General features: G+C 38.6%; 1 protein-coding gene across 4 annotated transcripts in view; it reads right to left on the bottom strand.

The window, feature by feature from the left end:
* The window catches only part of LOC119500190 (inactive dipeptidyl peptidase 10-like), a 235,965-nt gene that overhangs the window by 64,148 nt on the left and 153,964 nt on the right, over nucleotides 1–17,853 (bottom strand). For all 4 annotated transcript variants that reach the window (XR_005209574.1, XR_005209575.1, XM_037789794.1 and 1 more), the window contains exons 4-5: nucleotides 9,160–9,254; nucleotides 8,961–9,035 (exon numbers count right to left, since the gene is read on the bottom strand). Coding sequence is in view for 2 of the 4 variants with exons in the window: in XM_037789794.1 (XP_037645722.1) it covers nucleotides 8,961–9,035; nucleotides 9,160–9,254 (170 nt within the window). In the remaining 2 variants the exon portion in view is untranslated. The remainder of the gene's footprint in view (nucleotides 1–8,960; nucleotides 9,036–9,159; nucleotides 9,255–17,853) is intronic.

The raw sequence follows: 17,853 nt of genomic DNA, 5'->3' as shown, positions 1-17,853 counted from the left end.
CCAAGATAGTGGCGGGTGATAAGGCACCTCAAAGCTTTCAGTAACTTGTGGTTGAAGTCACACCTATCTTATATTTTTCAACTGTCTGTGGACACCTAAAGTGTCATAGTTCTAGGGGTGCGTAGAATGGATAAAAACTTTTTTTCATAGTACATATGTAATTGTATAAAACATCAATTCGTTGTTTTCTTTTTTATAAAATAACGAGAAAATGTCTGTTTTAAATACCAGACAATTCATGGTACATTGATACAAAATCCTCTGAATCCCATATTCAAATAACGCTGCCCTGGTCATTGAGTTGCAACATTGCCTGCAGTGACCCAATAAAACCTGAGATATTAAAAGGATAGATGCCTCTTTATGAAAAATCATTTACAATACATTTCTATCATCTCACACTATATTGTGTCATATTGCCCAGGCCTACATAGCTCATTTTATTTCGGTCTGCTGTGTTGACTTTACTTCTGCTGTTCTTCCTACTCCCTTTGTTCATATGTCTCATAATATTCTATATGCATTTATAGTCAGAGTACATTAAACATGTCCAACAGCATCCAGGGGCCTTTAGAGACAGGGTAAGGATGGCAGGTGTTATACTTTAACAACAAAATCACAAAGGCATACTGTTTGTGTTTTGTTGGCGTGATCGGAGAAATGTTGATATATAATAGTCGGTGTCACCGTTCACTGCGGCAGCCAGCATTCAAACAGACTCATTTTAGATGTGCTTACAGACTAACAGAGACGCAGGTGCTGTTTTTCCAACATAAAATGATACATCAGTGGGATATTTGTTCCCTTTTTATAACATACCAGGTGGGCTCAACCGAGACAGCCGAGACAGTTTCTGCCGCCTCTGTTTCTTTTTGTTTTCAGCATTACATCTGGGACTCCTCACTTAACTCATTTGCTCTTTCATCAGCAATTTAGGCTCGAGGTGGGACACTGGATTATGAACCCATCGCATAAGAATGTCTCCATCAGCATTGTTCTGAACGCTCTCAAGTCAATGGCAATGGCTTTTTAACTTGTGTACTGACAGCCAGAAACGAGAAGAAATCTTGTAATATACAGAACAAATGCAAGCATACAATCCATTTATGCCTTGACATGCCAACAATGGAGGCTGTCACTCTGAATCAGTGAGGAATCAGTCAACGTCAAACCCACACACTTCCGTGCCTTTATAGCTTAAAGCTAATAAGCTATTTTCTTTTCTTTTCAAATGTGTGCTTAGCTTCAGTGGAAAAGGAACAGAACATATGCTTATTAAGAGAGACAGAGGACATATAACTAATGTCTCCCACCTGATTCAAATGCAGTTGATTTAAACCACTGGTCCACAAAGATGCCATAAAATGGGATATAAAGACTAAAAGAGGTTGCAAGGATTTGCGCCGACAAGAGAATTACAAGATGTTTAAAGGCTAAAAGACACAGGCCTGTTGTCAGCAGTGACAAACAGGAATCCAAGAGATTATGAGCTTTTATCAAGCTTAATCACTCAAAGATACAGATGTAGCCAGATATCAGTTTGTAATCCTACAGATAGGTGACGCTAAAAGAGATCCCTTCACTCGCAGCAGAGCAGATCCATATAACCAGCTAGTAGGCATAAAGACTGTGGTATATAGAACAACGTATCAGTTCAAAGCCTGCATTGGGATCAAAGATTGTGATTAGCAAGAGACTCGTTCACTCATTTTAGAGCAGAGCCAGGTCTATTTGTTATTCTTTTCATCATTCATTACAGGTTACGATTAAATTCAAGCACAGACTTTATGGTAGAATTCATAGATCTAAGCCTGGAGTTACAACAAACCGCATTAAAGTCCTGTTTCAGCTCTGAAAAAAAAAGGCAAATCAAAAAAAGCAAACATGGCAAAAAAATCCATATAATGATAAATTATTTTATTATACTATAAAACACACTGCATTCAAATGCTACACACAATCCTGTAACACACATTGACTGTTTACTATGCTCATATTTCAAATCAGCAATGACTTCTTCAATATTCTATATATACACAATAGAAACCATGATGATCGTCTAACCTTAAACAAATGCCAAGGGAAAATAGATGAAATATATTGGCATAGAACATTTGTATTTACTGTATTTACAACTGAAAAAAATACTTTTGTGTGAACTAGGGCTGTCGATCGATCGCGATTAATCACAAATGAATTGCACATTTTTCATCCATTCAAAATATACCTTAAAGGGAGATTAATCAAGTATTTAATAATTGTATCAACACTAGAGTGGACAAATATGCATGCTCTATGTAAATGTCTGTATATATTTACACAAAACAATGACAAATATTGTCCAGAAATCCTCACAGGTACTGCATCTAGCATAATAAATATGCTCAAATCATAACATGGCAAACTGCAGCCCAACAGGCAACAACAGCTGTCAGTGTGCCAGTGTGCTGACTTGAATATGACTTGCCCCAAAGCCGCATGTGATTATGATAAAGTGGGCATGTCTGTAAAGGGGAGACTCGTGGGTACCCAGAGAACCTATTTTCATTCACATATCTTGAGGTTAGAGGTCAAGGGACCCCTTTGAAAATGGCCATGCCTGTGTTTCCTCACCAAAAGTTAGCGTAAGCATTATTTAACCTCCTTTGAGACAAGCTAGTATGACATGGTTGGTACCAATGGATTCCTTAGGTTTTTCCAAGAGGCTTTTGACCATCTCTTGTGTTGCTCTAGAAGGATTTCACATTCAGCACATTTTGCCTTCATCTGTATCTCTAGCTAAGCCTTTGTCATAAATAAAATACACATTGTTTTCACCGCTGTCAGCAGCGTCCATACAAGCTGTACTGAAACTTCATAAATTATACAGACAGAATGAACATCTCGCTACTCAAATAAGAAAAATCGAACAGCTGTGCATATTCATAGCTGTGGTATATTCTGGTTTGATAAAGAACAAACTTTACGAGCTGAAATCTGTTTTCTTATCACTTATAAATTTCCTTGCCAAAATTTAGCGTAAGTTTGGAGCATTATTTAGCCTCCTTCACGACAAACTAGTATGACATGGTTGTTACCAATCCTTAGATTTTCTAGTTTCATATGATGCCAGTATCTTCACTTTAGCTTTTAAACTGAGCCCGCTACAACCTAAAAATCACAAGTTGCTTAAATGCATTAAAAGAAAATAGTGGAGTTAAAACAAGTCAGCGTTAACGCATTATTATTGCGTTAACCTTAACAGACCTAATAACAGAAAAAACAGATCTCTTTTAATATGTTTCTTCCATCTGATTTGAAATGTCCTTAGAAATTATATTACAAAAATCTATTTAGTTGTTTTTCTGTGTCTATATTTGTTTTATGGTAGACACAAACAGATGTAACATCACAAGATGAAGCCACAACAGAGGCGTTTATCTGCTTCCTGTCTCTGTCTCCTCCTGACTGATCAGGTCTTAGGTTGTCCCAGCTACCTCATACATATCTTGGACAGAGATCGTGACTGTAGCTGTTCCAATCCTCTGTTTCTGCCCAGCGATGGTCATGCATTTTCCACACTGCATAATGTCACACCTACAGAGTGGATTTGGCTGTGCACCAGAACAATTAAGCCATATGCACAAGTAAAACTTAGTTTTTATATATCTTTACTTTGACGGCAGATGAAGCTCAAGGCAATGCTACTATTACTGCTGACAACAAACAATTTTATGGTAACGTATCCAGAACATTATGCACTATTATTTCTTCATAACTTGTTCGGAATATAACAAAACATACTGTAATATCCGAACCAAAACAAACAATTAAATGTAAGAAAGTGGGAAAAAAAACAAGAATCAAACTCACACACTGTCACATCTCTACTAAGGCGCTGAAATTGGGCACAAAGTGTTAATGAATGTTTTATTTCATTCACTGCACCGGAGATGAACCTATTATAAAAGTAATTTATTTTTTCCGGAGAGGAACGGTTCTTATTATCACTCTTCATCACACAGGTGTCAAGCTCAAGGTTGTTGGTTTATTTCACGTCAGCGTGCTACCAGGTAGATAACAAGGATAGTTAAATAAATACATAAAGGAAGAATGGGTTACAGTGTATTGCACTGTACATTGAAAGTGTACTGTTGAAGCTAGAGCTGTTTGTAGGTCTTTTTGATCAAGTCCAACTCTCGTCTCGGGGCTATGACACATGACTTGCAAGTCAAGTAATTTCTTTTTTACTGGTAGTGGACTTGTTCGACTATGCAAACACAGCCTCCCTCTTTCATTCCTTCAAACATCTTCTTGAAAAGATCGTTGTTGCAATATTTGGGCATATCCAAGTCCTTCATAATGTTTAAAAGTAGACGTTGTAGACTGCGCGAACTGTTGTTGGTTTGTGTACAACGCACAGAGCTGGCAGGAAACAGGCAAGAGGCCATGCGTTGCACACTGCCGTACAACCTCAATCGAGTCACATATTCTGAATGTGCAACCCGTTCTCACTGTCAACTCATCAAATATAGTTTTAAGTGTCAGAATGCTACAGATTTATAAAAGGATATTTGGCCTGTCAAAGTTAACGCGATAATGGAAATTTGTTTTAATGACACTAATTTCTTAACGCATTTACGCAACTTGCGATTTTCGATTAACCTCTTAAAAATCCAACGGGCCGCCAATCTTTCGGAGGTTGTAGCAGGCTTTTTTTGCATCAGTTTTAAAGCTAGAGTGAATATACTGGTATCATATGAAATTAAAAAACCTGAGGAATACATTGGTACCAACCGTGTCATACTAACTTGTTGCAAAAGAGGCTAAATAACGCTCCAAACTTATACTACATTTTGGCGAGGAAAAACTGTCATGATCATTTTCAAAGGGGTCTCTTGACCTCTGACCTCAAGATATGTGAGTGAAAATGGGTTCTATGGGTACCAACGAGTCTCCCCTTTACAGACATGTCCACTTTATGATAATCACATGCAGTTTGGGGCAAGTCATAGTCAAGTCAGCACACTGACACACTGACAGCTGTTATTGGCTGTTGGGCTTGAGTTTGACATGTTATGATTTGAGCATATTTTTATGCTAAATGCAGTACCTGTGAGGCTTTCTGGACAATATTTGTAATTGTTTTGTGACGTTAATTGATTTTCAATAATATCTAAATATATACATGCATTTGCAAAAGCATATTTGTCCATTCCCTTGTTGATAAGAGTATTAAATACTTGACAAATCTCCCTTTAAGGTACATTTTGTCCAGATAAAATATGTGTGATTAATCGCAATTAACTATGGACAATCATGCAATTAGTCACAATTAAATATTTTAATCGATTGACAACCTTAAAGGATATACATTTGAATTAAACTTTAACTGTGGCAGACAGCATGAGATGAAATATATAACTTCATATATATATATATATATATATATATATATTATATAAAAGCTCAATAAGTAAAATGAGAAATTGAAGTAAATACGGATCTGTGTGTCAGAATCATTTGGAAAAGAGTCTCTGCTGGAAATGAAAGTAGTAAACTATTAAACCACTCATGTGTATAGGCTAATTAATCTCAAAATGAAAGACTAATTTCTCTTATCTAAATTTTATGAGTTTTTCTCATTTTATTCTGTTGCCAGCAGCCATAATTACAAGTGTGTATTTGGCATCCCCACTATGATATTCAATATTTACAGCAGTTTGGCTCCACAGCACAGCGTTTTAGCCGTGCTCCTGGCATGGCTCGAGGGATGGCAATCCCGGTCTGTCGGTTGGTCGGTCCATAGTCTAGAGTGATACATATTTATACTACTGGATGGACTGCCAAGTCGTTTTGTATGGACATTCATTGTACCCAGAGGATCCATCCTGATGACTTTGGTGATCCCCTGACTTTTCCTTTATTATTGGATGGATTGCCATGAAAGTTGGCACACATTCATGATCCCTTCAAGGTGAATTGTAATCACTTTGGTGATCCCTTGACTTTATCTCCAGCACCATCATCAGGTCTAAATTATAACTTGTCCAATACGACCAAATACCTGCAAAACTAATGGCATTTCCATCAGCCTGTACTTTGTCATTTGTGCTAATTAGCAAATATTTGCATGCCAAAACTGCAAAAAATGGTGAACATGTTAAACAATTCTACCTGCTTGAGATCAGCATGTAAACATTGTCACTGCGACCATGTTTCCAAACTGATGTTTAGCTCATAGCGCCGTTGTGCAGCCTCACAGAGCTGCACGCATGACTGTAGACTCTCTTAGTCTTGTTTCAATATTTATGGGTCACCAAGTCAAGTCCTCAGGCACTCAAGTCTCGAGTAAATCAAGTTTCACGTCCACATATTCAAGTACAAATCGACTTGCAAGTCCTCATTGTTGCGTCTCGAGCCTCTCCAATGAAGCCTCAAATCTCCTTCTCTGGTTGAAGCTAACTCTTTTCTTCTTAAAGCTAAAATGATTTATCCTAAAAAATATCTCCTCATGCAAGGTATTATTATATCACAAGCTCATAATGAAATTGTCAATTTGCACATGTTTTAGTCAATTACTGGAGCTTACAAAAACTTTAGAAATTAGATTAGAAATAGACCAGCAACACCACTACATTCTTCCCCCAACATAACCTCGTGCTAAAAATAAACTGGACTTGTGGCTATCGGCCGTATTGTTCCAAATTGCAAGACTAACCCTTCATGCAAACTATGCAAATCAGTCCTGATTAATCGCCTTGCCACTAATCCTCACAGTTGATCCCTTCCAGAGTGGAGGGTCCAATTTGCATATCTCATTTTGCATCCACTCTTTGCTGATGGAAAGCTGGTAATTATGGTTCAAACTTGCCCTGCTGCGCTCTCGTCAAAATGTATCAAGCTCTACACAGGACCATGGGTGTAGATGCTTATTCAACCCTAACAGCGTATTTCAGCATAGCTTTGTCTTTATAAGCCTTGGGATGTCATTTTTTACAGCCAAGTACAACACAAGATGTGAGTGATAGGAGGGATGGAAAGTCACCTGCTTTTTGAACATCTTAACATCTCAAGAGAGTACTCTTATGGTACATGAATGGTCTGCTTAGTCTCAAATATCATCCTGAAGTCCTTTTCACAACAGTGAAACCTGGTGAAGTGGAGTGGATGGCTGACACAAGATGTACTTTCTATACTTTGACAGATAAGACTTTTTAAAGGTAATTAGAGTCCTTCTAGATTCCAGCTCGTGCCAGTTGTGTACGAAATTTTCAAAATATGAGCATGAATGCATTGAATTCAATTTATTGACTGAAATGAAAGTAACTCAAATATTGATTATTAATACTAAATGATACTGAATATATAATAATGAATGACAATTGAATTTATTTGTCAGAAGACACAGCAGCCTATTTAACTTTCTTCGCAGACTCAGAATATCAACGTCTGCCCTCCAAGAGGCGATTTAGAGTCCCTCCATTTGATCGCATCAGGCTGAAGAACGTTTTTGTTCATCAATCCATCTTGTCGCTAAATAATAATTAATGTGCTGCTAAGGAGATGTAAATCCAGAGGACAGGAGGTATTTTTTTAATGTGTTATGTATGGTTAGTTGTGATGTGTTTTGTTTTTTGTCTTGTATGTATAACTGATGTGTCTTATTTGTCTGTCTGGGGGCTTGCTCCATGCTGCACTGTACTCATCTCATGATCGCTTAATTATGGTAATTATCAACATTTGGAAATGGAGCAACTTACTGGAAACCAGTCATATACAGTTTACATGTAAATTTGTATGCAACACCTGTCCTTTCAATTTCTAACCAATTGTTAACATGACACATGGGACTGCAGTGAGAAACAGCAGCTAGAATGATAACAAAGATAGATCTAGTTCAGGTAGTGAGAAATGAACTGTGAGTGTAACAAAACATCAACCGGAAGCACAGGGTAAAAGCACAAAAGCCCCCCTCTCAACTAAATAACATAAGCACAAAAATAATCCGTATGAAATTCCTGTTATTTGCTTTTAAGTACACAGAACCCCTCTATCTTGTATTAATGTTAGTTTGTATGAAAATCCTGCTGTATCCTCAAAATATATGATGTATTTTCCATCCAAAGCCATCTGTTTGCTACCTCGATCAGCTGTCACCAAATCCCACACTGAAACTCTAACCACACATTGAACTGATCACCAAAGTATTGATCACAGAGACAAGCGTTCTTCATGAAACAGCCTTAAAGACACAGTAACAGTGTGAGCTGTCTTACTTTAAAACTAGTGTTTATTCCTCACCAGGTTCTGTGCAAAACTATCCATTAACTTCCAGTACTTTGCACCATGCATAGCTCTGACCAGGTCGCTGGAGCTAATAGCTAATTCTGCTCTCTGAGCTTACAGAGATTCCATTTTGGAATATTGAACATTTTCCAATCATTGCTTTTGTGATTTATGCAGATTAAAGGACCAAAATGTAATATATTTACTGTAATAAATCATAAAATTACCATGATATGTCATCACAGATTAAGGAAACATGCTAAAAATACTGGTTTCTCTGACAACAATACTACAGCCAGTATGTTCTCCTTTGAAATTTCCATTCCGGTGCGGAACGTCTGTTTTTGTTTTGGCCGGTGTGAACCCGTCCACGGCTCATTTTGACACCCTGCTACCACATATGAAACAAATTGGCATGCAAACTCAGCCTTCTGCATCCATGGAAGCAAGCAAACAAACTGGATCAACAGAGATAAACATACATCTCTCTGATGACGTTAGACAGAAATCCTGAATAAGAATGAAACTACATGAAAACCAACTGAAGAGATTCCTAGAATCATCTGGTTGCATTTCATCATCTGAGTGAGTACACTATCTGTTACATATTCCATATACTATATTTAGGAATGAGTGCAGAGTCTCACCATGACAGAGATGTGAAAAACATGAAAAACATTTGAGAAACGTACCTGTTTCACATCATAGGCGAAGAGCACATATTTCAGATCAGGGGATACAGAATACTTTGCCACGTTGAAATTGATCTAATGGAAATTAGAGAGAAAGAAAGATATACTTTCTGTTTGCAATGTCAATCATTATGATCGCATATACGCTGTGATAAATCTTCATAACTTAATATACAGTGTGACAAACAAGTCTACTTACAAATGTTGTGTTTGTCAGGACAATCTCTGTTTCGTTTGTGAGGATGTTGAACTTGATGACGTGGCCATCACTGTTCCTGTAGATGACTTCGGAGTCTGTGAATAGAAACAGAGCGAACAAAGAAAAAAAAACATCGGTATGAAGGAAATTGAATTTTGAAAGGTTTTCCAGAAAAAGACAACTTTGAGGTGAAAACCAGCCGAAGCAGCCATCCCGACTCTATTTTGAACTGTGAAGATGCCATTAAGAAACAAACGCTTTCTAAGCCTCATCCTTTCCTCAGATTAAATTAGCAGTAACAATGCAGACAGCCAGACAGGCACAAGTTTGTGCAACTGTAATTTAATGTGATTAACTGTGAGAATCAAAAGTGAGATTTCACTGCCAGACAAACACAAAGGGAAGGCCTACATTTTTCATCTTGTAGGTAACACAGCGTGATCTGTGTTGAGGGGAAGAGCGCTGCGTGGCTCCGACAGGGAAGCATCTTCCCTACAGAGCTGGACTGACTGGACGAGACAGCATTGTTTGTTTTGTGTCAGAGCCAAACATTCAGAAACGTAGCCCCCCTCAAATGTCACGGTATGGGGCATTGTCACGATAATACCTTTGTGTCAACACAATAGCATGCACAAATAATCTGAATATTAAATGGATGCATGCAGACGTGTACAGGTCAAAATACAGCATGACCACAGCAAATGTGTCCCTCTCATACTGATTAACAATTGTAATTCTCAATATGCTGCCTGAAAACAGAAATACAGATGGAAACAATCAATATTTCTCTTTTGTTCAGCTTATTTGACAATTAGGTTATTCAACTGTGAATGGTCTGGCCCTGGAAAGTGAAGACATTTCCATCACCAACAACTCACAATATTCCTAGAGCACATAACCCTTGTGCATTACTTGGCACATTTTTGTCTTTTTAATTTTTAATTTTAAAAAGGGTGTGATTTTTTTTATTTTGTCTTTCAAAATTTTGGAAGTTCAGCCTCAGTTCCTATAATACGTATATAATAAACTGTGTAGCCAAATACAGAACTTTGGGGACATTGTTCCCCATTGAAACCCATTAAAACCACAATAGTTGATCCTACAGCCATTACAGCATAAAGTCATGCATTCTATTATATCAGGCTTTCAATCTAGAGCCTGGGCTTTCTGGCCCTGATTTTCTCATGTTTGCCCTATGGGGCAAATGCAGGCTATTTTCCTGGTTTCCACTGGGGGCATGGCTGCTGTATTACGCGTTAGATGCAACGCATAAAATCAACGTTGTTGCTCATTGACATATCCTAGACTGTGTGAGTATACAGAAAATAATTTAATTTTTTGGTAGACATGTGATATATTACGATATTAGCTAGAATTACCGCCGTCAAGTTTCAGTTTACATCCCTGTCTGTCCAAAATATCATCACTTCATCATTTTATTCCGTTAGACATGTGCGTGTAATTGTCATAATTATTGAGTTATGGCCAAAAAATGTGTTTTGTGAAGTCACAATGACCTTTGAACACTAAAATCTAATCAGTTCATCCTTGAGTCCAAGCGGAAGTTTGTGCCAATTTTAAATAAACTCCCTCCAGGTGTTCCTCAGATATCCCATTCACGAGAATGGGACAGACGACAATCCGAAAACATTATACCCATAGTGAAATATCTCAATATCTACTGATTGGATTGTAAATACTTTTTGTACAGATATTAATGGTTCCCAGACAACAAATGGTAAAAATTTAACTTTGTCCAATATTGTAGTTTATGATGTTTTTGTCCAAAGCAACAAAGAAGCCTGATTGTTCCTTTTCTGACCTTATGTTGCCGTCACAGTCCTAGATATCATCACATGAGACAGGCAGTGTGTATAAATCTATTGTCGAGGGACCGCAGGCCAAAGATTGTTCCAAATGAGGAGTCTCAGAGACAAAATGAAAACCACTTGTGACATTCATCTTAACTGCAGCTCAAACACTGTACACTATGTGTTGTGGAAAAAGCTCTGCTCTTTGAGGGAGCTCTCAAAGAATCCGAGCAGCGACAAGGATTCTGCAGCGAGAGCTAATCCCCCTTAAATAAACACAAACATGAACTATTAAAACTTAGTAAAGTCAACAATACCAAAAGCTTAGCACATGAGCAGTACTGTAAGTTGAGGTGGCTCAAATTTATCAGCAGAGTAATAGAAAAGTCCATTCATCTCTCTGTTCATTACCCGCTTAACCCTGAGGGTCGCGGATAAGCGGAGGGTTACAGCCAATCCCAGGAGGAGGGGTACACCCTGGACAGGTCACCAGTCAATCACAGGGCTGACACATAGAGACAGACAACCATTCACGCTCACATTCACACCTACGGGCAATTTAGAGTCTTTGGACTGTGGGACGGAGTGTCAGCTTATAATGACCACGCTGTACACATGGATCAAGATGATGGGAAGTTTCTCATCGGTTGTTGTTTTCATCAAATTTGAAGAAATTTCTAGAAAATAAAGTGCATGTGAAAATATTAACCCTCTGAGGCCCGTGATCCCGACTGACTTTACTGTCTTTCAGTTTATTTTAATTCATTAATTCATGTTTAATTCTGATATATGACTATAACAACTTGACACACAGTGCTGAGCTGCATCTTAAATTAATCTTCAGGTTCCCAGCTTTCAGATGATGTACACCACTTCTATGTGGCATCTATTGTTGACCTGCTATATCCCCCTAAAGATCCCCTGACCCCCCTAAAAAAGACAAAAACAGATCTATTGTGGGTCTTAGAGGGTTAAAGAGGATAAGGCATTTTTTTCTGTAATGAGTAGTGTCAGGGACTATCATTTTATTATAACATATTTGTAGAGACATATTCATTTTTTGAAGGAACTTGTCTCCTCCTACACAGACAGCCGAGGTAACTTTTGGAGTCTGACAAATTTTTGTATGAATAAAAGACTGAATTCTATCTGTTTATTCTCAAAATTTGTACTTTAAACAAGCCAAACCATATTGTTTAAGCTTTATGTATCTATAGGCAAATAGCAAAAACACTAAAATTATTGGCCGAGATTAGTGCTGTCAACGTTAACGCCACAATAACACGTTAACTCAAATTTGAACGACACTAATTTATTTAGTGCATTAACACAGCCTATCTTCTAGAAGTGGTAGCGGGCTCAGTTTTAAAGCTATAGTGATGATATCGGCATCATATGAAACTAGAAAAACCTAAGGCATATCAATATCATACTAGCTCGTCGTGACGAGGCTAAATAATGCCGAAAACTTACACTAAATTTTGGCAAGGAAATACTTGCATGGTCATTTTCAAAGGGCTCCCTTGACCTTTGACCTCAAGATATGTGAATGAAAATGGGTTCTATGGGTACCCACGAGTCTCCCCTTTACAGACATGCCAACTTTATGATAATCACATGCATTTTGGGGCAAGTCATAGTCAAGTCAGCACACTGACACACTGACAGCTGTTGTTGCCTGTTGGGCTTGAGTTTGCCATATGCATATTTAGTATACTAAATGCAGTACCTGTGAGGGTTTCTATACAATATGTCATTGTTTTGTGTTGTTAATTGATTTCCAATAATAAATATATATATGCATTTGCATAAAGCACGCATATTTGCCTACTCCCATGTTGATAAGAGTATTAAATACTTGATAAATTTCCCTTTCAGGTACATTTTGAACAGATCAAAAAATGTGCGATTAATTTACAATTAATCACGATTAATTATGGACGATCATGTGATTCATCGTGATTAAATATTTACAGCCCTAAAAAATAGCAAAAACAACAAAATTATTGGCCGAGATACATGTGACTATAGTGGGAGCGGCGCTGTCCGTAGTTCTGAAACTGACTGGAGTAGATGGATAGACAGACAGACAGAACACATCATTTGGTATCTAAGCCTGATTTTTTATGGTTGTAATGAGAGAGAGCTGGGGAGAGAGAGAGAGAGAGAGAGAGAGAGAGCAAGCCGTAAACAGCTGTTTCGGCGCTCCTCCTTCTACTGATTTTGACAGAATCGTTCATACAGTAAATTCAAAATATATTTAGCGCTCTGATAGTGCAACGTTCTTACCTGAGTGCTCTGAATAATAAATGTATTCTTCGATTTTGACAAAGCATCCTTTTGTTGTTGTCTCGCAAAACAGTTCTGTAACGTTTTCTCCCATGCCCATGAAACTGTGGCTACATAGATCTCAACATCTGTTCTTTTTCTGAATTGTTTTAAGGCTTTCTGGTGGAATGAGAGCATTAACACTCAGCGGGACATGAAGGTTTAAATTGGATAGAAATGCACTGCCAGCCGAATAAACTGTTGTTGGCTATTAAATAGGCGTTATCAGTCGCTAAAAGCCCCATAGATGTGGGTCAGTAGGGGCCTACTACATCCACTAATAGGTTCTATCATCTATTCACATGTTAGATCACCAAAAGAAGATGAAAGCGACCTCTAGTGACTGCAGTAATTATGACAGGAGCAGAAGTGGAAGTCAGGTGCCTTAGTATAGACATTGTGAAACTCCATCAGACATGGTGGTTGGGGGCGGTGGATGGGACATAAAACACGGGGTTTACATGCAGGAGACTGGAGTTCGCATCCATGTGAAAACAACAATTAAACCTAAAGTTGTAGTTTTGTTGCCTAAACCTAAAGAAGCCTTTTTCTTTGTGCTCAAAACGTGATGTTTCATTCAGTTTTACATGTTAGAACGTGTTACTGTTAAGTTTCACTTTCACTTTTACAACATAGTAGGTGTAGTAGGCCCCTAATGACCCACATCTATGGTGCTTAAAGTGACTGATAACGCCTATTTAATGGCCTGATAACAGTTGAGTCGGGTGGTCTGTCTCTCTGTAAATATCTGTTGGTCTGGCTGGCAGTGTAAACAAAGAATGCAGTGTGTGTGTGCGTGTGTGTGTGAGTGTGTGTGTGTGTGTGTGTGTGTGTGTGTGTGTGTGTGTGCGTGTGTGTGTGTGTGTGTGTGGGTGTGTGTGTGTGTGTGTGTGTGTGTGTGTGTGTGTGTGTGTGTGTGTGTGTGCGTGCGTGCGTGCGTGTGTGTGTGTGTGTGTGGGTCCTGGGTCTCTGGGGTTATCCAATGCCACTGGGATTCATATAGTAATGAATAGCTTTACAAGTAAGCACAGCTGTCTTTACTGAACTCCTCCTGGTTAATCCCAAACAGCTGCTGACGCTGTGTTTGGATGGCACTCTGCACCCTGAGGAATAGGCTTCCCCAACGGTCCACAAAGTTCCCCCTGTTGTGATCAAATGTGGCGGCTGCATTATCACCTTCACTGTCACATAAAAGAAATAGTGATGAAAACAAAAGGGAGAACAATATATTCCTTTAAGAGTGGTGTACTCCAGTCTCAGTGGACTGTGCTGGTTGTTTTGAATGTCCTGATCTCAACTAAAATTTGATGTACTACTGAGCGTTAAACAATTCTCTTATGTGCTGTGTTGCAATTGCTTGAAATAGCCCACTTACAGTGAAAGAAATAAGGAACCACTGGCAAAAACTACCCTCCAAATATATATGTGTCTCCGATGAGGTCATTTTCAAAATATCAAAATCATTTCCATTTGATGCCCAGCGGTGCTAAACCTCAAATCAGTGCATGCCTTTGAGAGAGAAATTAATATTTAGAGCTGATAAAAAGGAACTCATTCCTGTGATCTTTAAAACATTACCATAGGTCTCTGCACTGCTCTGCACTTGTCTCCTTAAATAATGAAAAGTTCGTAGCTGAAAAAGAACAAGCTAAGGCTCTAATGTATAAGTAATGTCCTACGTCTGTAACCCGATGAATAATGAAATGCCTTGGCTTTTTTCCTGCCACGCTTAAATCTGCAATTCAGGTGGACTCATATGGATTAAGTAATGGTCACTGTACACGCCATGCTACCACTGCAGCTATCGCGTGTGTTATTTTAAGACAAGTAAATATAATGTTTCCCTTATGTAGTTCTCATTACAGCTCAATTTAAGGTATTGAAATCAATATCTGTCATTAACTTCACTGATGTTCGCCAGAAATATGATGACCATGTAATGCTCAAAACTGCGTTTCACTTAGAAACAGGATTGATTTAAAAATATTGTTAAAAATGAAGTGTTTGTGGCAGAGGCTGGTATTAGTCGTAACCAATGAAATCATCCCTTCCTCTCCTCCTTTAAACCTCTCAATACTCTGACAGCTTTTGTGTTGAAAAGAACAGTGAGCCACGGAAGGGAAGCTTGTGTCCTTGTATGAGAGATGCACAATCACTTAATATGCAGCCCCATTTCAGCTATTGGGCTTCATGCAGGGAATACTCATACAAACAGATTTGTTCTAGAGTGTCACGTAGGAATGATTTAAGAAAGTCTGTGGCGTTCTCCAGTTTTCTCATACAAATTCTTGAGTGATCCAGACCTGTGGTACAAGTCGTGTACAGATGGTCTGCCTTTCTCTACATCTACGTCTCATTTACATTTTTTATTTGTGCTGTAACCAGGTCCTGTAAAAAACTAGGGCTGTCAATCGATTGATATAATTGTCATAATCGTTGTTAATCGTGATTAATCGCAACTTAATAATTACACATTTTGTATCTGTTCAAAATGTAACTTAAAGGGAGATTTGTCAAGTATTTAATACTCTTATCAACATGGGAGTGGACAAATATGCTGCTTTATGCGAGTGTATGCATATATGTATAATTGGAAATCAGTTAACAACACAAAACAATGACAAATACTGTCCAGAAACCCTCACAGGTACTGCATTTAGCATAAAAAATATGCTCAAATCATAACATGGAAAACTGCAGCCCAACAGGCAACAACAGCTGTCAGTGTGTCAGTGTGCTGACTTGACTATGACTTAAGATAAGATAAGATATTCTTTTATTAGTCCCGCAGTTGGGAAATTTGCAGTGTACAACAGCAAAGGGGATAGTGCAAAAAACAAGATGCATCAGCTAACACATTAAAAAAGAGCTAAACAAAGTGTAACAAAATATGAACCATTTAAATAGAAGGAAGTATAAAAATAGGAGCAGTATATACAGTATTTACAATAAACAGACTATTAACAAAACTTGCTCCAACTGCATGTGATCATTGTGCTGTTTTCATAGAGTTGCAGTACTTATATTGCAGTGAAAAACAAGGCCAAAGTGAGTACAATGTGACTGGAGCAAAAAAAACGACCTGAAACAGCCTGGGGTTCAAAGGGTTAAGAGTCGTAATGCCTTAATGGTCTGCAGGTTTCTGCCCAGTATCAACCTCCGTTGCACCCGGGCAATGGACCATCACCTACTGAAGGCTGTAATAGTCTCTTGTCTAACATCATCCTTGACTGTCACATCCATCTTGACCGCCCCTCATATTAGTCATGGACCACTCTGCTTTAGTGTTTAACTTTATGTCAAACTGCTCTCTCTTTATGTTTGTGACCGGCACATTACATCGCTGCTCTGATGACACGGCATTGGCAGCTGTGCTTTTCACATTTTTTTATTGTTTCAGGTCCTCTAATACCTATACTGACACTGATGAATGTACCTTTTTGGTCTGCTGATATCGGACGTCAGAAGCTCTTTAGTGTGAAAGTTTTCTTCTCACTTGCTAACATTTTTGTGATTGAAACTTGCCCACAAACAGAGCGGAACACGATATGGCAATTTTATGTGCGTCAAATATGATCAAATCTCACGAACACGCACCTCCTCATGAACAGCTGCCATTCATCGGACTGAAACAAGCAATTATACGTTTGTGCAGCTAACAGTGCAAACGACGGCAACAGTGCTGACAGAGCTAACAGTGTTAACCCTGAGGGGGAACCAGAGGGTGGGCGTTACGCTTCCACGATGACGCTCTCGGTGAGGACGGCGTTATCAGCAGTAACCCCCGTATAAGAGCAGTGCAGAGTGGTTATTACCTAGCTATGTCAGCAAAGCACAGGGAAGCTCTGATTACAACACACACAGAGGGAAAGTGCTCAGGTAGACATTACTCCTCTATATCTTTACATAGCCAGTAGTTGTCTGCTATGGTATCAATGCTCTGAATCCCATATATGGAACCTTTAAAGCAGTTTAGGATACGAATACGATTATGTGCTTGCATGAGGCTCATTGTATTGTCACTCTGGATCAAACTGTGTTTTCAGAGAAAATGACAAGCAAATTTTAGAGTCAAGAGAAGTCAATAGGAAGACGTGATTAGATGCAACGTACAGAGACGAGAGGGCGAAGAAGAGAGGCTGGAGGGAACTGACTGAAAGTTTCTCAGTCAGAGGCTGAGCTGAATATAAATACACACAGGTGCATTTTCACAGACACGGCCAGTCACGGCTTGCTATTTAGCTAGCTAGTTACCTGCAGTAGGCTGAATGTTTTTGGCATCACTGGGCAAAATTTCCATAATAACCTTTCGGCATATTGTAATTCAAGAGTTCTGAGAGAAAACTAGACTTCTGCACCTCCTCATGGCTCTGGATGAAGGCAGCTGTCAATCACTCACAAACACCGATCAAACGGTTAAACTAGGCAGCACTGATCAAATATGAATCAATATTCTGTTACTGTAATGCCTAATTCTCATATAAAATGTTTGAAGTATCATCTTGCAGTGTACTGTTTAGCTGTAACATGAGACAGCTAAACAGCTAATTGCTCC

Source organism: Sebastes umbrosus, chromosome 13, assembly GCF_015220745.1.
Source record: "Sebastes umbrosus isolate fSebUmb1 chromosome 13, fSebUmb1.pri, whole genome shotgun sequence".
NCBI classification, from domain to species: Eukaryota; Metazoa; Chordata; class Actinopteri; order Perciformes; family Sebastidae; genus Sebastes; species Sebastes umbrosus.
This window is presented reverse-complemented; position numbering and strand designations above follow the sequence as displayed.